General features: G+C 42.4%; 1 protein-coding gene across 1 annotated transcript in view; it reads right to left on the bottom strand.

The window, feature by feature from the left end:
- Positions 1-259: 259 nt before the first annotated feature.
- LOC148542095 (CD109 antigen-like) overlaps positions 260-18,738 on the bottom strand; it is a 202,115-nt gene continuing 183,636 nt past the window's right edge. Inside the window, exons 31-34 of the mRNA XM_088472444.1 lie at positions 11,476-11,612; positions 5,995-6,145; positions 2,797-2,899; positions 260-586 (exon numbers count right to left, since the gene is read on the bottom strand). Of these exons, the coding sequence (XP_088328570.1) occupies positions 414-586; positions 2,797-2,899; positions 5,995-6,145; positions 11,476-11,612 (564 nt within the window). The 3' untranslated portion in view covers positions 260-413. The remainder of the gene's footprint in view (positions 587-2,796; positions 2,900-5,994; positions 6,146-11,475; positions 11,613-18,738) is intronic.

Here is an 18,738-nt window from a genome sequence, read left to right as displayed (position 1 = left end):
TCTACTTCCTTCTTCACCATGCACTACCTTAAGAAATCAGGTAGTTAGCATCTGGGATAGTGTGGTTATGACATCAAAAAGGTCACCAGAATGCTATTTAATGCTTTTATCATATTTGGGATATAAATGATTGCAAAATTGTAAAGACAATAGAACAAACTAAGCAAATTGCAGAAATGTGTCTTTAATTAGTAAATGTTATTAGTTATCTTTTTGAAGGATAAAAAAAATACATTTATACTATAATATACAGAATGTTTAGAACATTTGACATAATAAATTGGTATTTCAAATGTTCGTAATATCACCAATCTCATGTTTGTTACATAAATGACAGCTATCTAGAACTGTATTCATTGCATTATGTTTGTACATAAATTGCTGTGCATTGTATTGTCTCTGAAAATACAATTTTAAAATATGTAGTATAATAAAACAATGAAAAACCACAATATGGACAATTCTGGTGAGATAGCGCTGTTGGGTTCCTCAGAAGTATTGTAATTACACAGAGCACAATCTGTTCCACAGAAATCACAGATATCTTTCACAGTCTCAGAATTATACATTCGTGTTGCAGAATTTCCTGAAAAATAAAAATCATTACAATTTTGTTTATGTGAATGAAACAGCTATACTATAGTTATTACAAATTTAATAAAAATGACAGTGTATTAACTACTGAGGGCTGGTTGCCATTATGGCAGGGGAACCCCACACTGTGTGTCCCCCTGCTGTAGCGTCAGCTGCCCCAGCTGGTTCAGCCAAGTGCTGATCACTGGAAAATAGGGGGACCACACATCATTTTTCCTCTTATTTTCAAATACCAACCTAAACTAAGATGCCTGGGGCTGATTAATGATTGGGGGGGGGGGGGAACCACACACTGTTTTTTTTTTTTTTTTTAAATTACAACTTTTAAAACTTATTGAATGATGAATTTAAACGCAGAGAGAAGCAGTTTCAGAGGCGTGTCTGAGTGGTATCAGGTGGATGACTATCCGCAGTTGCACTGATTCTGTTCCTATGGAGGCGCAGAATGTGCGCTTCCTTATGGCTGGTACAATGTTCAATGGTACAGCGTCCTAATGCACACAGCAGCAGATTAGCGCCGCAGCCAGTGGGTGTTTCTATACAAGCACCATTTGCTGTAGTATTAGCATAAAGATGCAGTCATGCTGCAGCAAAATACGCAATCACTGCTATAATAATAGCATGCACCTCTGACTCTATATTTCATCCTATACTTTCAATGAGACAAAGAACTTCCCATACAGATTACATTGAATTAAAAAAAATTGACAGCATGTACGTCTCCATATCCTCAATCAGCATGAGCACCAGACAGCCTGGGCTGATTTTCACTACATTCACCGGATCATATGCTTGTTGTCTCCTAGTTATAGTGAAACACAGCCAAGGCGTATGGTGCTGGTTCTGGATTTGGGGGAGGGCGGTGCAAGCAGCCTGTTTATTCATTATTGTCATTTATTTATTTTTTACACAGGGCACCACTCTATTACGCATGTTCACATGCAAATGCACTCCTAAAGGACATATGAAATAAAATAGTCCTGATCTCCCCTTACTCTCATATATATTTTGTGTCTAACCTGAGCTCACTCTTAAAATGGACAAAAATGTAATCTTTATTATTTAAAAGGGGGATGTACTAAAGGGGTACTAAACCAGTAGGAAGCTAAACTTTAAAGTGATGTTTACAGCATACTTCCCTACCCTCCTAGAACATCCGGGGGGGCGCATGACTTTCAGGTGGCTCTACCAGATGCCCAGAGGAGTAGTCAAGTCTAATGGAGGCTGCCTGTAGAAGTAGGTGACCCAGGAGGTCGATGATACAATTTGCGCTGCTTTACAGTGTCGGTAATCACAGCATTGTATAGCGGGAGCTGGGCCATAGTGATGCAATTTCCCTGTCACACTCCCGCACTGCCCATTCAGCTGTGCCCTGCCCCCCGCATTGCCAACCTGGCTGCACCCTCCCAGAGGGAGCAGTTGGAAAGTTCGGTTTAAAGTACACATTTGTAATAATTTATACGGAGGTGGATAGTACACTGTATTGTACTTGGAAGTGCACTGTTGCAAAACTAAAGATCTATGTGTTTTGTGAATCATGTGTTTTTTTTAAATATGCTACACAATGTTGTCCCAGCTTGCAGGTTTCACCAGTGATACTGTTGTACCAGCATAAGACACAAGATAACTTCTGGTAATAAGATAGCCACTGACAATTCATTTCATTATTTTTTATGCCAACAGTAGCAGCAGTCATCATTAATACCGGCATTTGCACCAGCCCCATGCTAGGTGCAAGAGACCTATCAGAAACAGGCTTTCCTGACTTATAATCACACTGAGCTATAGTTACACTCCCACAACACTCATTACACTCCCCTGACACTCCAACAAGTTAGAACAGTTCTGTGCTATCGCATTGTCACTGACCAGTTCCCGTCCTTAAACGCACATTTCATACACAAACATGCAAATTTGCATCTGCGCATGCGCTGTTTCCTAAAACTTATGTGCATTCGTGTACAAAGAGATCCGTCCGACTCTCGCTCACTGTGTGCCATTTATATTCTGTGATGCCTATTATACCATCATTATTTCGTGGACACCTTTAAGGAAATGTTTTTTTCATCAAAATACTTCACTCACAGAACACAATCTAGTTGTAAATTATAGTGAATATTTTTTCATTCATATGTTGTATTTTAAAAGTAACTTTGATTTGCAACAATCTAATTCAGACAGAGCTCAGCTGCAAGTACTTACTTGAGTTGTAATAGTCATATATTTTGATAACCGCATCTTGAGAACTGGCTACTTTCGCAGACCGTACCATTGGAACAGATATACAAACTTGATTAGTTGTCACCTAAAAGATAATAGAAATTTTAGCATAGATTTAGTTTTAAAAGTGAATATATTTCCCTGATACAAATGCTTTTTATTTGTAAAGTGCATCAGTCTAGTTTATTTCATTCCTACTTACTGTATGGTTATCATATGTGCGGAGTACAACCAGGGCCATAAAAAGGGAGTGCAACAGCTGTTGCGAGGGCACAAGAAAGGGGGAAAGAACTATATGAGTTAGAGAGGGGATGGGAGACAGGATGAATGGAGCAAAACCACCAATAGATTAGTCCCAATTCTCCCTGCTTTCATTATCTTGCCTAGAGGAATATCTCACCGGATATCTCACCGGTCCACTATGTGACTGTGATAAGTATTGGATGATATGCTGATTATTTTCTATAACTAGTGTACGTGCCATACTATGGTAAAAGGGCTGACTTAAGCTGCTACACTATGTGAACCCTCTTGTTATTTTATTATTTTACACACACACATATAGAGATATCCCTATCTCTCTCTAAATATATATATATATATATATATATATATATATATATAGTCAGGTGCATAAATATTGGGACATTGACATCAATTTCATATTTTGGCCTCTATTCACCACCACAATGGCTTTGAAATGGGACAAACTAAACAATCCTAAATCTAACTTTCACTTTTCAATACTTTGTTGCAAATCCTTTGCAGGCAATTACAGCCTGAAGTCTGGAACGCATAGACATCACCAGACGCTGGGTTTCATCCCTGGTGATGCTCTGCCAGGCCTCTACTGCAAATGTCTTCAGTTCCTTCTTGTTCTCATATTGAGAGTCGACAGCAACTGATTCCAAATGCAAATGTCACACCTAGAATCAACTCCAGACCTTTTACCTGCTTAATTGATAATGAAATAACGAAGGAATAGCCCACACCTGTCCATGAAATAGCTTTTGAGTTGATAGTCCCATTACTTTTGGCCCCTTAAAAAGTGGGAGGCACATATTGAAACTGTTGTAATTCCTACATCGTTCACCTGATTTGGATGTAATTACCCTCAAATTAAATCTGAAAGTCTGCAGTTAAAGCACATCTTGTTTGTTTCATTTCAAAGCCATTGTGGTGGTGAATAGAGGCCAAAATTTGAAAATTCTGTCAATGTCCCAATATTTATGCACCTGACTGTATATACTGTATAATGGTGTGGTATAATGAGAGAAGTCCCACGAACATGATTAGGCACGCTAGATCACATGACCGTGAATTATTTCCCAACGACTGCCTATCCCTCCGAGGGGTTTCCGCATGCCTGATCTACTTCCAAATGTGACCAAAACCTCATCACAAAGCCGCATCTGTATCACTCCACAAGTGTAAACAATAACATCTCTCACAGAGACACTGCAGACGAAAAAGCAGCACATAACTACCTCACTGACAGATATAAAACATCACTGCCTCACTGACAGATATACACATCACTGCCTCACTGACAGATATACAAATCACTGCCTCATTGACAGATAGACACATCACTGCCTCACTGACAGATATACATAGAAAAAAAATCACAACATTTCAAAATTACCACATCAATTGTCACCAAAAATGACTGGTACAATTGTGATCTACTGTATTCAAAAAGCTTGAACAGGACTTACATGAACAGTCATTCAGATTACAGCACAGCAAACAGTGAGTAGACAATAAGCACTTCTGCCAGTACAATTCACAATTTAACACGTTCCAAACTGAACCACTCTTAGGGGTCTGTTTACTAAGATGTGTTAGGAGATACAGTGAGCAGTGATAAGGTACCAGCCAATCAGCTCCTAACTGCCATGTCACAGGCTGTGTTTGAAAAATGGCAGTTAGGAGCTGATTGGCTGGTACCTCATCACCATTCACTTTATCTCTTAACACAGCTTAGTAAATAGACCCCTCAAAGTGACAGTAGTCATTAATGTTCAACAGTTTAAACAGCCTATTCTAAATCTTCAACTTTTCTATTCACTTACAATACAGCCTATTCTGAACTAGTCTTTATCTGCTATTCTTTATCTGTTTCACCGTACATCATCTCCATGTAGAATTATTTTGTCACAACAGGGACCATTTTAGAAAATAGATATACCACTCTTGGGTGTGCGGTTGCGCTATGATATACACATGCCTTGGATGGTTGAACGCACAAGGCCATCACAAAGCACACCATGCATATATTAGAGTGTGACCGAACACCCAAGAGTGGTATATTTATTACATATATATAGGCAGGAAGTACTCATAGGACTAAAAGTACATAGCATTTTATACAGTCTTTAAGATGATTCATCTACATGTCAGGCTTATTATTTACAAGCACCTGCACATATAGGGCCTGATTCAGAGATGTACGCAATACCAATATTTACGCAGATTGAGCAATTGTTTTGCGATTATGCCCGCATAGGATTTAGTCGCCAAGTGAGTGACAGGTAGTCAGCATTTGGGGGAGGTAACCGAGGTTGGCTAGGCAAATGCAGGCATGTCTGACCATTTAAACCCCAGTTGGCCCCGCGTAAATTATGAATTGTGATCTCTTTCGCAGCATGAGAGCTCTCTGCGTTTCATGAGAACTGCAGTGTTTGCAGCTGGTTAGACATGCTGCATGCCTGTCCGATCTGCACCAATGTTTCCATTGTTGTACATCCTTGGACGGATATGAGAAGGCAGCAGTTTTGCATCCGTATGCTCGGTAGGGATGTGCAGGCTTAGATTAGTTAGATTTTTGCCGCCAAATTTGTTTTTTTTCCCGCCAAAAATCGGGTCTCAGTAAGCGGCAAAACGTCATCTTTCATGGACAAACATCATCTTTCATGAACTTTTGTCCAGGAGTGATGATGTTTGTCCATGAAAGATTACGTTTTGCCTCTTTCTGAGACCCGATTTTTGGTGGGAAAATCCAAACTAATCCAAGCCTGCACATCCCTAATGCTCGGATATTCTTTGGAAGGCATTAGCATATTGTAGCAACTGCGATCAGCAGGAGAATGCAGTTGTGATTGCATCAGCATTCATCTCTGAATCAAGCCCAAATTAAATATATTATTATACATTATTACCATGAACTTGAAATCTCACCGAATCAAAGTAAATATACACTTCACCATCTTTAAGCTCTACTCGCTTAACTGATCCACTTATGGGAATTCCTTCAGGGCTCATTGTAAATCCACTTATAAATTGAACTTCTAGGATTGCCATGCCACTCTCATTCCCTGCACCCTGATAACTGAGAATAAAATATTAAGAAAAAGTAACATTAAAATCTTCTATGTCTATGCATAGTGTACATCTTGCTCTAGCTGCATTCACTTACATGATAAATATTAGATACATGTAATTTGAAATTGGGATCATGGATATGCATTGTGCATGCTTATGGAACACAAACAGGAGGTCATTTATAAAGCAAAAAAAATAATAAACCTCAATTTTTTAGAAGAGAAACTCAAAAGTTTTCTTTAATGAAAGTGATGTTTCTAAAGTGACAGGACAATCTGGATAATGTAACAATGAGAGCAATTAAGGATAAGTGGGAATCGGTATGTTATACCGCCGGATGTCAGCCTGGCGAATGAAATACCGACACCGGAAGTCCGGCAGATGAAGATCCCAACAGGGGAGGTAAGTAGGTTGTCCCTAACCCTCTCCCCCCCTAATCCTCCCTTAGGGGTGCCTAACCCTAACCTTCCGCCCTAGTGCCTAACCCTAACCTCCCCCCAGGGGTGCCTAAACCTAACCCCCCCTCCCAGCTCCCTAAACCCCCTCCCGGGGGGCGCCTAACCTTAACCTCCCCCCGACGATCGGTATGACGGGCGTCGGGATTTCGGTGTGGAGCTAATGATAGGCATCGGTATTTAGACACCTATCATTAGTCCCATGCTGGGATTTCACTGTCAGGAAGCCGGCGGTCAAAATGCTGACCGCCGGCTTCCTGACTACTGCCCAATAAGTGTACTATTTGTGACATTGCCTATTTGGTATCTAATGCTCAGAAAATAATACTCTTATCTGTATGATACCACAATAAACCATGGGCCAAATGTAATAGGGTGAGAGTTTATAAAATGTGAGAGTTTAGCAGTAAACTCTCACATTGGTCGAGTTTTATCTTTAAAATGGGAAAACATCTGAATGAGAGTTTAAATTGTGAGAGTTTTTTTAGTCTAAAAACATGTGAGTTTGCATGTTCTCAGACTCTATTACATTGGGCGAGTTTAAAAAGTGTGAGAGTTTACTGCTAAACTCTCACATTTTCGAAACTCTCACCCTATTACATTTGGTCCCATGTGTTTCACAAAAAATAAATTACACATATTTTTGTGTAGACTAAGGGCAAATGTCGTTATAATAGGTGCAAGATGTTATAATGGGTGCGAGATGTGCGGGGCACACGGGGCCCTGGGTCCAGATTCCGATGTGCTGCTCCGCAGTGCCGACAGAGTTCAGGGTTGAACAAACGGAGGGTGCACATGGGCCCCTTCCTCTCTTATGCCTGACTAAGGGGTATATTTACTAAAGTGCGGGTTTTTAGAAGTGGAGCTGTTGCCCACAGCAACCAATCAGATTCTACTTATTTATATAGCACATTCTGGAATATTATATCTAGAATCTTCTTAAAACCTGCACTTTAGTAAATATACCCCTAAGAGTGGGCGATTCAATTGATTTTTTTGGCAGCAATAATTAATGGGTTCCCAACGGAGCAATTCAATTGGTTTGGCCCCCATTCATTTTTGTGCTTGTCATGCCAAAAAGCATCGGGTTTAGTGGTAAAGTGGATAAACCTGTCTAAACTAATGGGCACGACATAAAAAGTACTGTTTGGACACCCAAACAGCCAACTTTTCGCACATTTCAGTTTGCCACCTAAGGAAGCTGCAAGCAGAAATCTGGCCACCCGCAGCACCGATCTGCACGATCGGAGCAACAATTGAATTTGCTCTGTCGGGCACCCATTAATTACAGCTGCAAAAAAAATTTCCTCCTTAAAGTAATAAACTATCCTAGAAGAAACAGTGATGGTTAATGAGATGCAAATCAAAGCTATTCACAAAGGACATGATGAAAACTTTCCAAATAGTCATATAGCATATACTTTTGTCTAACACATTTCAACAAAATGAAAACAGAAATAAATGAAGGAAAATTTTAAAAATACTGTATTTTCTTAGGTTACACTAGTCAGAAATTTAAAACTTTTTTTCGACAACATGAATGAAATAGGGTGAATCTGATTAAATAGTACATGATGAATAGAAATTTGGCACTAAAAAGTTCGGAACACATCACTTTTTTATGTTATGGTCTTGTGTTCTTATTTTACCAGAGTAGCCCATGCACTCTATTTAATTATTTAGAGTTATGCAACTTTGCTAGCGCACAGCATCTTTATCTCATCTTTTTTTGCCAAAAATTCATCTAGGTCGCAACTATTTGACTGCAGATTCTAGCGTAAACAGCTATATTCGACTGGGTTACAGAAAATAAGTACGATGGACATTGCCATAAGAAGTCTATTGAGTGCTCAAATCCAATGGTAAGTAAATAATTTATATTTAGACAGCAGTCCAACAGCAATGTCCAGAAGATGGTAAAACCGGTTCTTAGTAACACTACCCTCAGGTGTGAATGGAAGAAATGCATCTTCGACGACATACTGTAGCCTAACTTTTTACAGTTATTCGCTGATTCACCTGTTCACCATTTTTGCTCATAACCTTTACAAATGTATTCATGAAGCCTAACTTAATATGTAACAGAGGGAGAAGCACCATTTCCTGTTTCACTAAAGGTGCATAGTTAGGTGAGTGAGATTTGGCCCTGCCAGATAATCGACTTTATTACTTTGCTGCCCAGTTTGTGCACCTACGTTATGGGTTACACCAATAGAACAAGAAACTGGTATACAGGCTCTCCTCGATAGGGTTGGTTTAACGCATTCTCCGTTGCAATTCCTTCCAGCGAAAACTCCACTTTCCCGTGCCCCGCCCCTACAACAGCAACTGGATTGCTGTGGATAAACGTTTATGCAGCTCTAGATTTGACACCAGTTCTCCACTTTGGGGAAACTTGGCTCTTCTAGAACTACGTAAACTTGAGGGTGGCTCTGTTTGGATGTCTCATGGAATTGATGCTGTAGGTCATTTGTATCATAATGGGATATTGTATTCCTTTGCAGATCTATCCTCTTTTTATGGCCTTCCCTCCCACTTTTTCGTTATTTGCAGCTTAGACATGCACAGTGGAGGAGAGATGCACCTGTTATTTCTGAATCTCCAGTTTGATTGCTAGTTCGTACCCTCTCTAGTTGGAAGTCCATTTCTCAAACCTTTTCCTCTGTTTTACTTCACTCTGGGGCTACTGGGCTGTGCACCCTTAGACCTGGGATTCTGACCTGGGTATTTTGACAGATGAAGAGTGGGGTTTCCTATTGGGTTCTTCTTGCGCTACAGCATATTCTAGTTATCAACAGATTCAGCTTTATATTTTATATAGGGTCTACTGTACTCCAGTTCAACTATTTTTGGGGGTTCGTCCTCAGACACTCTTCTGCTGATTTCAAGCATTTGCCTTGGTCCTGTCCCCAGGTTGTTTCTTTTTGGTCTTGAATTGTTGCATGCATTCAGGCCACTGGAATTTAGATCACCTTGCTAAATCCCAATGTTTGTCTATTTTGTCTGGGCCTGGTGAACTCTTCTCTTCAATTATATGTTAACAATCTTTTAACTTTAGCCCGTGTATGTATTGCCCGAACCTATACAGCTCCTTTTAATTCATGGGTGGCCTTGGTGTGGGCTTGGTGTTTCATGTATCACAGAGTTTGGGCCCTCTGGCAATCATCTAGATATGCTATTGAGTCTCCTACTCTTCATCAGCTTTGACCCTCCACCCTTTATGGGATGTGCCTCATGGGTTTTCCTGTCAGTCTCTTTTTCCATGCTATACTATTTTTGCTGTTTTTGTACCCTTAATATAGAATTCTTACGGTGCTCTTTTATTCCTTCTACTATGGAATAACTCTGTTTTCTTAGTTTAGACAGATTTTGCTGTTTCTTTCTGTAATATCTTTTCTAATGTGTATATTTTTGCTCATGTGCTCTCCCTTTGATGTTAATTTTATTATCTGTTATATTGTTTATATTTTATTTCTGTTCATCGATGTTTTATTTTTCTGTTTTTGAAACAAACTTAGATTTTTTTTCAATAAAAACACCTAATTTGAAAAAAAAGGCACATAGTTGATATTGTGCTTTCCAGGGGTAAACTCCTCGCTTATGGGCAAGTGCTACACAATGTAATGCTGCTGTGTTGCTTGACTATCCTATAAGCACCCAAAATCCCTCAGTTTTTGTTAAATAGAAATAACAATCTTCTAAGTGACTAGTTTGTTCTCGCCAGACCATTGGAACTGCATACTATTCTTGTTCCCCTTCATCCATATCATCACACTTACACTGCACATTATACAGCACAAATTAGTGTTCAAATCTTTTATGATCGCCCACACGGCAGCCGAAATAAACATTATAAACTTGCAATAGCTGCTGCGTAACTGACTGACATTGTGACTTCACTTTAAATGATACACAAATATAGTAAAATATATTTGGTGCATTTTTACATGTGCAACGTTTTCACTCCATTTGAATATATTTCACAAAATAAACACTGCACTCAAACTAGACAACCTACCACTATAGCTTATAAATTAAAACTCCTAAAGTAAACATTTGTATTGTATTTGGCTTAAATATAGATAAACCTTATTGATTAATATCCTCTTGAACAAAGATCAGGGTAGGTCGGAAATATTACATGTTTTTGCATGGGCTTTTAATATTACTGTACAAATTCGGCACTAAGCCAATATGAGCGCAGTTGGCCAATGTTTTATGTACTGCACACGATTCCTGATTGTTACCGCAGAACGAATTTGGACACAGGGAATGTGGTTTTTAGTGGGTGTCTCTGAGAGGTAACAGAGGGGTGGCTAGGCAGATGTGGGCGTGTCGCTAACAGCAGCTGTGTCTAAAGACGCAGAACCACTCACATAGGATGCCATAGACCGAGAAACTGCACGGCTACTTGGATATGCGTCTCAATTTTAATTTATGTTGCTGAAACCTTGTTGACTATCGACATATTAGGGGTAAAGTATGGCACTCTTAACCAACAGTCATAAAAGCAAAAAAAAAACAGACCTTAAATGACACTTACAAAAATAAAATTATTAATAATTATAAATAATAATAATAATAATAATAATATTGCCAATGCCCCAGACAAAAAAAATGTGTAAAGAAAAGTATAGGATACTGTATGTTGCACAGCACAAGCATCACTAGTTATGGTAACTCATGGTAAAATTTAGACATTGGTGTTAAATATTGCTTCTTGTGATATTGAACAGAACATTTAGTAAAATAGGTATTTTACCATATAAAATAAAAAACATAAAATCCATTGTTGTAAAATAAAAAATATGCATAATAGTTTGTTAGAAAACAATATTGCAAAGATTGTACAATAATAATTAAAATAAATTTCAAAGAATACCTTGTGCATATTTCTACTGAAAGACGATCAGTGTTATACTTGTCTTCTATTACTGTAACATCTAATGAGAATGCTTCTGACATAACAAGATTCCTTCCACGCCTCGAGGATGCTTTCTGGTTATATATGATATTAAGCTGCAATATAATATTAATACAGTACATGTCAGTACAAATGCTGTAACATGAAATGCGAGATTCACTGCTGTTAGGTAAATTAAATTTTTTAAACATTTAAGAAATATCAAGATGATACAACTCAGTTGTTGAGCTGGATTGTTTTAAAGCGATAATTTAGTTCTCATGAAGGGTTCCCGACTATAGATAGACAGTAATTAGTTAGACAATGTCTAGATAGACACCAGATGTTAGACAGTCAATAGTTAGACAGAGTCAAAAATTCAACAGGGACAAAAGTCAGACACACTAAAGTTCGACATGTAAATAGGTCGACAAGTACAAAAGGTTGACAGGGTCAAAATTTCGACAAAAATGGTCAACACAAGAATGGTCGACACATTTTTTTTAGGGTTAGGGTTAGTGTTAGGCACTTACTAGAGGGTCAGGGTTAGGCACACCCCCACGGTGTGGGTTAGGCACTTACCCAGATGGTAAGGGTTAGGCACCAGGAGGGAGGGTTAGGGTTAGGCACCAAGGGGAGGGTTAGGGTGAAGATTAGTGCTAAAAAAAAAAAAAAATTGTCGACCATTTTTATGTTGAACTTTTGACCCTGTCGACCTTTTGTACCTGTCGACCTTTTTACATGTCTAACTTTAGTGTGTCTGACTTTTGTCTCTGTTGAACTTTTGTCCCCGTCTAACTAGTCACTGTCTAACGTCTGGCAGTATATTTACAAAGGTTCAATTTTGATTTTAGTGTGAATTCACATTAGATTTTCATTCGATTTTCATTCGGAGATTTACTAAAGGCAAAATTGAATGTCAAATTGAACATAATCTCACACCGCACACCCTGCACCCATATAAATATACTTACCCGTTTGGTCGGCCTGGTGCTGGCTGATATAAGCTCATGCAAAAAATTGGTGCATCATATAAGCGCTCTCTAAACAGCATATAAGTGTCCTCATACAATCTGGGAGTAGGAGTGTCCCAGCACTGCGCAGCTGTGGTGCACCCTTAGTTCCGGGTCAAACACTCATTTCGCCTGCATGGCTTGGTCACGGGAATCAGCTCAGGGATCTCTCACTTCCTATCCAATACCTTTGGTAAGATAGGAAGCAGCAGAACCTCCTGGTACAACAGTTTTTCACATCCATGACTTTTTCTAATCTCACAATCAACTACAGTTGGATTTATACTGATATATTCCCCTTAATTATTTCTAATTAACGATCTTGAGATTAGATTGACCCTAATTTTCCGGATCCTGGGTGTATTTTATTTCTTATTATTTGTAATATTTAGTTATTAATAGTATTGTTTTGTAATATTTCACCATTCAAGAGGTACTGTACTAAACCTATTCTCTACGGTCCTTTTACCTTCATATTCTTGCACTCGTTCAAACCCCCATTGTGTGTATTGTTAGTCTATTTTAATTGCATTGTAGTTGGTAATAAAGGTTATGTTTTAATTACTTCATTATTTATGCTATAAGAGTGCTCTCATTATAGAGTCTTTGGTGGTCTCCAAGACCTCCTCCTGTTTTCTTTTGAGATTGTTACTACTCTGAGAAGCACCACCACTATCCTGGAGTATTAGAACTCATATACTGTAGTGTAATTGTGTGGGATATTAGTGGAATCTTTTGTTATAAATGACCGGGTGAGTCCATCCCTTCCCCCCTACCCTAGTAATACTCTGTATAGTGATCACCAGCTCCATACCAGCAGTGTTTAATATTTTTGAATAACAAGAAACTAGTTATACCCCTTTTACACCAGAGCTAAAACCCGGGTTACTGCAGGGTTAACCCGGGTAGCTCCTAGGTGTAAAAGGGGACAGGGTTGGATTCCCGGGTCGAGTGACCTGGCAATCCTACCCAGGTAACTTGCAGGGTTTTACACGGGAACAACCCATGAAACCCTGCAGTGTAAACGGTCATTCGACCCGGGTCCCGTTTACAGCATGGGGTCTTCCGGGTTTCTCGGGTGCAGTGAGACACTTTTCCCAGCGCTAGGAGGCAATGTCATCTCCAAGCGCTGGGAAAAGTGTCTCACTGCACCCGTGTGCAGTGTGAACGGCGCCGATCCGGGAATAATCCGGATTGCCGCCGCAGTGGAAAAGGTCTGTCCTGGGTCTGACCCGTCTTGGAACTGTGGACCTCATTCAGAGTCGGTCGTTGCGGCCGTACGGTCGTACGCCACCGATGTTCGCTAAATTGCGCATGCATAAAATTCGCAATGCGCGTGCGCAAACTAGCTGTTATGATCAGAAATTGCTCTAACCTTCAACTGGCCAGGTCGTTAGTTTGAGTGACAGGATGAGGCGTTTCTGGGTGGTAACAGGGGAAGGTGCTTGTGAACGGGGGAGTGGAGATCCGAACGCAGGCGTGCCTGACTATGCAAACAGCGTTTTATGGGAGTGCATAATTAACTAAATAGTGTCATGGCACATGTGACATGGGAGGTTTTTACCCTGACTTGATCGTAGTGCTTAAGAGAGGGTATGGTCAACCTTAAGGTCTACGACCAGCTCCGATGGTTTCCGATGGTCTCGATTAATCCTTATATGCCCGGAGATGACTTGTAATGGGATCGAGAAGGGGGCGTTTTTTTAGTCTTACGGCCGCATCCTCCTCTCGCTCGTCCAGCTAACGATCCCATCTTAACGACGCAACTTGCTAGTTACTAAAATTGATAATAGGAAAATGTATTACTGACTAAACCAGTATATCTCAAACTCGGTCCTCAGGACCCCACACAGTTCACGTTTTCCAGGTCACCCAGCTGGTGCACAGGTGTATTCATTGCTCACTGACACATTTTAAAAGATCCACAGGCGGAGCTAATTATCACATTTGTGATTCTGTGAGGAGACCTGGAAAACATGCACTGTTGGGGGTCCTGAGAACCGAGTTTGAGAACCTGTGGATTAAGCTAATATTAGCTAATATATATATATTATATATATATATTCCATAGACAAAAAACCTTACGGTTTCACATGTCCCATTAAGGCTGCTTAGTCATTATCTGAAAATTCACAAAACCTATTGATTTTCTGCCTCTCAAACTTCAATAATGATGCCTTAATGGACGTGTTCCTTGCGCAATACAGATATGGTATGCCATCACACCCTCTGGTTAATGGCAGATTCAGCACTCTCACAGAATGAGATTGCTGTTACTCAAAGCAGTTATGTGGCACCCACATCCCACTCAGTGCCCACAATCTTCCCATTTGATCACCAAAACAATCTCACTGGCTTCCAACATCCTTCTCACTGCATACATTTATCTCATTTAGAATACATATTCAGCTCCCTTATTTTTAAAAATATCATACTCTTTCATAGCTTTTTTTAAATGTATTAACTATCAGGATGAGCAAACCGGGCCACCTGCATGGGAGAAGGGCAACAAAATGGAACACTAACGCAGGTGGAAGAGGGGACAGCATACAGGAGGTTTGTTTGGGAGTTGCAGAGTGCGAGACGGCTGTAGGTGTGTGGGGTAGTGGCAGCAGCGGTGGTGCAGAGCAGTGGCAGCGGTGCAGTGCAAAGGGGGCATCAGTGGGCGACAGAGGGCTCACTGGTAGTGCGTATACACCTGAGAAAATCAAATCAATAAGTCACAGATGGACGAATGCAGCAGTGAGATCTACGTATCTATGCACCAGGCTTTGGAGCCCCAGTACTGGTTGTGCTAAATACAGGGGACAAACGACGTAGGGGTCCCCCGTATTGAGCACAACCAGCACCAGGCTTTTCAGAACCTGTCCTGGTTGCCGAAATACGGGGGACAAATGACATAGGGGGAGTCCCCCGTATTTAGCGTAACCAGCACAGGGCTCTGAGCCGGTCCTAGTTCTGGAAATACAGGGGGAAAAAATGCATAAGGCCCCCCTGTATTTACAAAACCAGCACCGGACTCCTTCTAGCGGGGGGGTGATGCCACAGCCAGGGGAGCCCTTTCACCAGGACCCCAGCCGCAGCACCCCTGACCGCTAGTCAGCCCAGGCCGGGGAACCCTGGGGAGTTGGGGACCCCCCCAACAAAGGGGTCCCCCTCCTCAGAGCACCCCAGGCCCAGGCTGATAGCCCGGGGCTATCCCCAGCACCCCTGGGCGGTGGGTGCTGGGTTGAGTTGTGTATATATAAATATTGTCTTTTGCAGTAGTACTACAGGTCCCAGCAGGCATCCCCCACATACTGGCACTTGGAGAACCACAAGTACCAGCAGGCGGGGGACTAAGGGCCTGCTGGTACCTATAGTACCCCTGCAAAAGAAATATTAAAATAAAACAGACAGACACCGTTTTTTAAAGTATTTTATTTAGCGGGAGCTTCACCTGGGGGGCGGCAGCCTTAAGCTCTTTTTCATGGCTGCCACTTCCCCAGGACTTCTATGGCGTCTTCACCTGGAGGGCGACGGCCTTTAAGCTCTTTTTCCTGGCCGTCGCCCATCCAGGGCTTTCCGCGGCATCTTCTATCTTCTTTCTTTGGCAGCTCTTCTCTGCTGCCTCCCCACCGCCAACTGAGTGCACGGACCTCGTGCTGGCAGTATTTAAGCCAGCCGAGGGGGCGGAGCGATGACGTCGTGAGCCATGATTGGCTAGCGGCAGCCATCTTTGAATTTCCGAAATGGCGCTGAGGTGCCATTTTGGAAAAGGGCACGCTCAGTTCTCACTATTGAATTCAATGGTGAGAACTGCTCATTGGCTGAGAGGCGGAAGGCTTGCCTCTCTCAGCCAATGAGCACTCCGCACCGGGATTTCTGGACTAAAATCCCGCAGCAGAACTGTCATTCGGGTAGTAGTGTCCTTAGAGGACACTACTAATGTCCGTGAGCTCAGGTAATTCACTTTTTTTTTGCCAAGACCCAGGATTTGCCTACTTTGGAACGAAGAGGACAGATCTACGCATAGGGGGAGGTGAGTATGGAATTTTAATTACAGGTACACCATTGGATTACCTACTGGACAGATTGGCTTCAGGGATACTAGATGAATATGTGAGATAGTGTGTGTATGTGTGAGTACATGTGTGTGTGCATGTATGTTTTAATAAAATTATACTTTTCTACGGTGTGTTGTGTGTTTTTTAATATTGCTTTTGTTGTGGAACTACAGCTACCAGCACATCCGTAAAGCCCCGCATGCTGGTACTTGTGGTTCTCCAAGTACCAGCATGTGGGGAAGGCTTGCTGGGAACTGTAGTTCCACAGCAAAAGCCAATATTTATATTTTCAAATGCACCACACTTTACATAATCAACCCAGCACCCACCGCTCAAGAGTGCTGGGGATAGCCCCGGGCTATCAGACTGGGCCTGGGGTGCCCTGAGGTGGGGGACCCCTTTATTGGGGGGGTCCCCAACTCCCCATGGATCCCCGGCCTGGGCTGACTAGCGGTCAGGGGTGATGCTGCGGCTGGGGGTCCCGGTGAAAGGGCTCCCCTGGCTGTGACATCACCCCCCCCCTCGCTAGGAGTCCGGTGCTGGTTCTGGGAAATACAGAGGGGCTTATGCATTTTTTCCCCCTGTATTTCCAAAACCAGGACCGGCTTAGAGCCCTGTGTTGGTTGCGCTAAATACGGGGACCCCTACGTAATTTGTCCCTCGTATTTTGCAACCAGGACAGGTTCTGAAAATCCTGGTGATGGTTGTGCTTAATACGGGGAACCCCTATGTCATTTGTCCCCTGTATTTACCACAACCAGTACTGGCGCTCCAAAGCCTGGTGCTGGTTGTTTTTTGGGGGGTGGGGCCATGACATTTTTTTATTTATATATTTTTTTAAACATAGGTAGCCAGTCCTGGTTGTGCTTAAATGCAGGGGACAAATGACATAGGGGTCCCCCGTATTTACGCACAACCAGCACCAGGCTACTCAGAACCAGCCCTGGTTGCCAAAATACGGGGGACAAATGATATAGGGGTCCCTCGTAAGTTGTGCAACTAGCACTGAGCTCTGATCCAGTCCTGGTTTGGAAATACAGGGGAAAAAATGAGTAGGGTCCCCCTGTATTCTCCAGGACCAGCAATGGACTATTTCTAATGGGGGCTGATGCCACAGCCAGGGGAGCCCTTTCACCAGGCCCCCCAGCCGCAGCATCAGCCCTGACCACTAGTCAGTCCAGGCCGTGTATCCCTGAGGAGCTGGGGAAACCCCCTCCTCCTCAGGGCACCCCAGGCCTAGGTTGATAGCCCGGGGCTATCCCCAGCACCCCTGAGTGGTGGGTGCTGGGTTGATTATGTGATGTGGTGCATTTTAAAGAATATTTTATTTTGCAGGTGAACTATAGGTCCCAGCACGCCTCCCTGCATTCTGGTACTTGGAAAATCACAAGTACCAGCATGCTGGGCATTAGGGCCCACTGCCAATTGTAGTCCACCTGTAAAAAAAAAAATATTAAAATAACAATACACTTTAATATTGTAATATTTTATTTTACAGGTTTTCACCTGGGGGATGGCGGCCTTTAAGCTCTTTTACATGGCTGCCACCACCCCAGGGCTTAGGCCTCTTCGCCTGGTGGGCGCAAACCCTCCAGGGCTTCAGCGACTTCGCCTGGCGGGCAGCAACCTGCCAGCGCTTCGGTGTCCTTGCCTGGCAGATGCCAATCCGCCAGGGCTTCGGCGTATTCGCCTGGCGGGCACCAACCCGCCAGGGCTTCGCCGTCTTCACCTAGTGGGCGGCAGCCTGTGTCAGCTCTTTTTTATGGCTTCCTCCTACTAGGATTTCCAGCGTATTTGTCTGTCGGGCGCCAACCCGCCAAGGCTTCTGTGTCTTCGCCTAGTGGGCGGCAGCCTGTGTTACCTCTTTTTCGTGGCTCCCTCCCACTAGGGCTTCTGGTGTCTTCACCTGGTGGGTGCCAACCCACCAGGGCTTCTGTGTCTTGACCTGGCGGGCTCCAACCCGCCAGGTCTTTGACGTCTTCACCTAGTGGGTGGCAGCCTGTGTCAGCTCTTTTTTGTGGCTGCCTCCCACTAGGACTTCCGGCGTCTTTGCCTGTCGGGCGCCAACCCACCAAGGCTTCTGTGTCTTCGCCTAGTGGGCGGCAGCCTGTGTTACCTCTTTTTCATGGCTGCCTCCCACTAGGACTTCTGGTGTCTTCACCTGGTGGGCGCCAACCCGCCAG

This window comes from Taudactylus pleione, unplaced genomic scaffold (assembly GCF_031769625.1).
Source record: "Taudactylus pleione unplaced genomic scaffold, aTauple2 ptg000015l, whole genome shotgun sequence".
Lineage (NCBI taxonomy): Eukaryota > Metazoa > Chordata > Amphibia > Anura > Myobatrachidae > Taudactylus > Taudactylus pleione.
The sequence above is the reverse complement of the archived record's forward strand: the minus strand, read 5'-3'. Positions and strand labels throughout refer to the sequence as shown.